Source organism: Medicago truncatula, chromosome 1 (genome assembly GCF_003473485.1).
Source record: "Medicago truncatula cultivar Jemalong A17 chromosome 1, MtrunA17r5.0-ANR, whole genome shotgun sequence".
NCBI lineage: Eukaryota > Viridiplantae > Streptophyta > Magnoliopsida > Fabales > Fabaceae > Medicago > Medicago truncatula.
The window spans coordinates 43,018,178-43,023,053 of NC_053042.1; the positions used below are offsets into that span (position 1 = coordinate 43,018,178).

Sequence of the window (4,876 nt, forward strand, 5' to 3'; positions counted from 1 at the left end):
TCTATCTCTAGACTAAAGAAGGAAAAAAAATTCGATTCAACCCTAGATAAATCAATTTATGTTCAAAACATTTTTAATTAAAATCAATTTTCACGTGTCTTAGAACCAAACACATGTAAGTGTTGAATATAACCAAATAGACAACTTTGAGCAATATAATACGACACTTAAATAGTTGTATGAATTTGCGATCAATAGTTGCAATGCCGTTAGTTTTTTTTTTCTTCTTTCTCTTTTATCGGCTCGCAAAGATTTTTTCCTTTTCTCTATTTATTAGCTTTCAAATGGCATAAGATCGTCAACTTAAACAAGAACGTATAACACAAGATGTGATACTAAACATTGCTCAACATAGTGTATTGTCCCTTTTTTTTTTTATACGACTAATCAAATTAAGGGAAAAAAATTTTGCCAAGAAATATTAGAACTAAATCTTCAGATTGTAGCCATCAAACCGTGTTTGATCATTGTTTTCATCTTCATCGTACAAGGTAAGCCTCAAATTTAAATGTTCTGTTATTTGTTGTGGTTGAGTTCTGAATTTGTTATAGCTTTGTTGTGCTTGTTATAGCTTGTATATGCTTTTGACATTGTTGTTTGTGATTTGTGGTGTTTGGTAACCCTGCAGGTCACCGCCGCCTCGCATTTTATGCCCCTCTCACCGCAGGTTTTCTGAAGCTCCAATTGTTAGCTTCAACCAAATGTGCAGTCACACCGCAACTTTTTAAAATACCAATCACACGCTTGATAAAATTGTATTGAATTTGAATAATGAACTAGTGAGAATATTTATTGGAGAAGATAAATAATGCCATGGTGGGAGGACATATTCCAATAAGATTAAACACTAGCCATTTCTTCTTGGTCAAAAACACACATGCAACCCTTTCACATCAGAGACTAACAATTTTTTTTAGTAATTAACCTCCGGAATCCGCTTCTTTTGGATTCATATTCAAGACCCTGCAAGGTTTATTGTCATGGTTAAACTCAGGTTCAGGAATACCAATCGGCGAACACTCTTCGATTTGATAATCTCTCTCGTCAACCATAGATTTCAGGTATGAGCATGGCCTTTCCTCAGGATCAATATTAGGAGGAGGCTCTTGACCTGAACCAAATGGCAGCTCCAAAGATGCAGAGCCAGGAGGATGTGTTCTCATCTGCACAGATCTTAGAAGTGCCGCTCTTCTTAAGTCAGCAGAGTGGCATATATCACTTGGAGATGATGGGAAGCGGCCGTCGGAGTCTGAGCTCCGCTGACGAGGCTGGGAGCAAGTAACTGCTGAGACTGAAAAGCCATGAGATCCATTTAAACTTGTAGAAGGCGCTGAAGAAAATGTGTTTTGTGATCTTTGATATCTGCATGGAGAAACTGGACTGCCGGGTCGGCTATCCGGATGGGATGAGCAACTATGCAAGCCGGTCTCGCAAAACCTTGAGTCGTCGGAGTCTTCGGACATTGGTGAATATTGTAAAGACATGTCATCCCTAAAAATAAGTTCAACAAAAGGAAGTATCTGAGACACAACGAATTAATTTCAACAAAAGATTGCTAGCTGTTTGCTATTAGTGCCAGGAAATTATAATTTTATATGCATTATATCTAAGCATTTTGAATAAGTCACAAAGAGCATAAATAAACACAATGCGGGTACACTGGAAAAGAGTAGTATCAGGAAAATTGAGAACTAAGTAAACCATCCACAACCTGAGTCATGTTTATTATATAATTTGAATAAAATTATGAAAACAGACGCATGGAAACACATATATAACCTTATACATAATGCTTGGGAATGTAAGAATTTTTCGAACACAAGAAATAGCAAATACATTGAGTTAGCGACAAAAATACTTCTTAAAAGCATGTAAGTTCACATGAATTATTTTGAAGTTATTTATTTGTAAATAAAGTTTAAATCATATGAAGACTATAAAAATGGTTATGGTGTGTAAACATGACAAGAGAAATTAAGCAACATACTTTTAGTTGACTCTAGATTACATCAGCTATTGTCTGATCGCAACTAGTGGGCAGCCCGGTGCACTAAAGCTTCCACATACGCAGGGTTTGGGAAGGGGACCCACCATTTTGGAATATTGTACGCAGCCTTACCCAGTTTTTTACACAAGAGGTTGTTTCCAGTACTTGAACTTGGGACCTTTTAGTCACGTGACAATAACTTTACTGTTGTGCCAAGTCTATTTGCTAGTTGCTACTAGTATACAAATAATTTCCCGCCCATTCATGCTTCCCAGCGAAACTTTTTTCTGGTTGCATTCAAAACTTTTTTTAATACTAATATGCTATACAAATGTCGAGCTAATAGTCGCAAATCGCTATGGCTGGAAAGTAAATGGTCCTGAATTCTAGTCCATGCATACCACTGTTTTTATTTTATTTTTATTATCATCAAATAGTCCACATAAATGAATAAAATAGCCACGGTATGTATCAGGAGTATCAAGTAGATATGGCCTATTTCTCTGTGCTATGAGAGCCAAAAAACCCAAAAAATCAAAGGTTGAGTTAGTTGAGCTATAGAGCATATAAGAGGCTATGTGATAGATTCACTTAACAATGCATTGATGCCAGATGAATATCTTCACTTAAATATGGAGTATGACCATCAGGCTTTCGAATTTGTTCACAACAAAACTTTAGTGAAAAAATTTAGTGGTCCTCTTTCATTCTGGAATAGCAAAGGGTACATCATTCTCAACTCTTATTCATATAAAATAAAAGTGTAAAAGTATAAGCCAAACCGTTATGAAAGATTTAGAGTTAAATGATAATTATCAGATATTTTCATGATAGGAATTATGATATCATTTGATCTGTGTAATCAATCTGCCTAATGGGCATTTTGAACCAAATTAAGAAATTAAAAGAAAAGAAAAGAAAAGAAAAGAAAAAGGCATAATGTTCTATAAAAAGAAAATTGCATAGCCAAAGAACTATGCACCAGTATGCATATCTTCTGTGAGGCTAGAATGATAATTTAAATACTTTTAACCAAACTCTCAAGTATGAAGAAAAAAGGATAAATGAAGCAAGCAAAGAAAATCAAACAAGTATAATTTCCAGAGATTTCTGAAGCCAACATACACTGCCAAAATAAGTATAAAATGCAATAATGCAACTGGCAATAACTCGCTCCACAAGCAATACACCCTCCGGTCACTATTATAAGCAAAACTTTGCATTTTAGACTCATTCAATTAATGATGTATGTTGTCTATAATAAAGACTATATACATCATTAATTGAATGAATATAAGATGTTTTTGCTTATAATAGTGACCGGAGGGTGTATGAAGCTAGCTCATACATTAACATTGCACATGTTAGGTCCTATTCATTATCGACTAATTACAGTTGATATGATACTACAAAATAAACCTCATTCATAGAGAAATAGTTGTTGATATTCTTCCAGAATGAGATTAGTATAGTGTAAAGCAGTGTAGTTGTAGAACTTTGATTTTACCTTAGAGAGAAAGCACTTTCAGACCTTGCTGGAGATTCCATGAGATTATCAGGAAGTGAGTCTCCAACTGTTAATCCATTAAGACTTGATGCCATTATCTACAAAGTGAAACAAAAAAAAAGCTCTAATTTAAAGCCTATAGTACCTCATTTCATTTGATTGTAACAAAAACATATAAAAAAAATTATAATCACCTGATACAATTTAATCAAAAATCTAAATGATCAAAACAAACATGTCCTTCAAACAAAAAACATCTTCAAAAACAGTGTTTAAGCTCAGTTACACAATAATCTATTCAAAAGATCACAAGGATACGGAAATTGAAACAAGCAATAAATTTGAAAAACTAAAACATTAAAAAAACAAAATCTATCCTAGATTCACAATAACTGCTAAGTGGGTAAATATTGAAACCTTAAAAAAAACAATTTGGAAGTTATGTTAAAGTTAAATTTTTTAAAAATAAAATATGAAAAACAACAATAACATGACAAAAGGTAAATGAGACAAAGATGCTGAACCTCGCTGAGGTAACGTTTGTGAGAACGAAGATTGTCGACATAAACTTCTTCTTCGGGGTCTCTGGTGCGTTTGCTACTAGGTGAAGATGAAGATGGTGAACCTCCCAAATTCGAATCGAAACCCATTGTTGGATCCAACACAAGAGATTGTTTTAGATGAAAATGGGTTATTCAATGTTGCGAATTTTGAGCAAAATTTGAAGGTTTGGTTTTTCTTATTCTGTTTTCTGCCATGAATGTAAGGAGGACACAGTGAAATGAAACGTATGGAAGTATCTGAGTTTTTTTTAGGGGTGGGGGTGCAGAAAACGATTGGAGGGTACTGTAGCATGTTACGGCTGACGTGGTTTATGATCGCAGACCACTGGTGATGGACACGTGTTTTTCAACTGTTATCATTAATTTATTATTATAAATGGAGAACATTAACAAGTGTCCCTGACTACTATCTAAAAACTATATATATATATATATATATATATATATATATATATATATATATATATATTTTTTTTTAAGAATCTAAAAACTATATATGTAATCAATCTATTGAGATATTTAATTTTTTAAAGAATAATTACTTATTGAGTTATGTTAATTTGTGTTTTAATGATACAAGTTAAAGAACTAAAAAAAGAAATAATATTATCTTAGGTCCTAAATATAAGAGAATAATCTTTTTTTAGGTTCATTGAATAATTAATGTATCTAGACTATAGCATACATTAAATACATCATTTATTCAATGATCCTGAAAAAATAATCTTCTTTTATATTTAGGATCGGAGAGAGCAAATAAATTTTGTATTTAAAATATAAATTTTTCAGCTTTTACATCATTGAATACACAAATTTCAA

General features: G+C 32.9%; 1 protein-coding gene across 1 annotated transcript; it reads right to left on the bottom strand.

The window, feature by feature from the left end:
• Window positions 1-330: 330 nt before the first annotated feature.
• Window positions 331-4,315, bottom strand: LOC11410184 (uncharacterized). Its single transcript, XM_003591394.4, has 3 exons — window positions 4,019-4,315; window positions 3,495-3,592; window positions 331-1,491 (listed from the first exon to the last, which is right to left on the bottom strand). The coding sequence occupies exons 1-3, from the start codon at window positions 4,142-4,144 to the stop codon at window positions 921-923; spliced, it is 795 nt and encodes a 264-aa protein (XP_003591442.1). The 5' UTR covers window positions 4,145-4,315; the 3' UTR covers window positions 331-920.
• Between the last annotated feature and the right edge of the window lie 561 nt (window positions 4,316-4,876).

Coding starts and splice junctions, on each gene's coding strand:
- LOC11410184 (XM_003591394.4), bottom strand. CDS start 4,144: ATGGGTTTCGATTCGAATTTGGGAGGTTCACCATCTTCATCTTCACCT. Junction 3,593..4,018: donor ACAAACGTTACCTCAGCGAG/GTTCAGCATCTT, acceptor TTCACTTTGTAG/ATAATGGCATCAAGTCTTAA. Junction 1,492..3,494: donor GAAAGTGCTTTCTCTCTAAG/GTAAAATCAAAG, acceptor ACTTATTTTTAG/GGATGACATGTCTTTACAAT.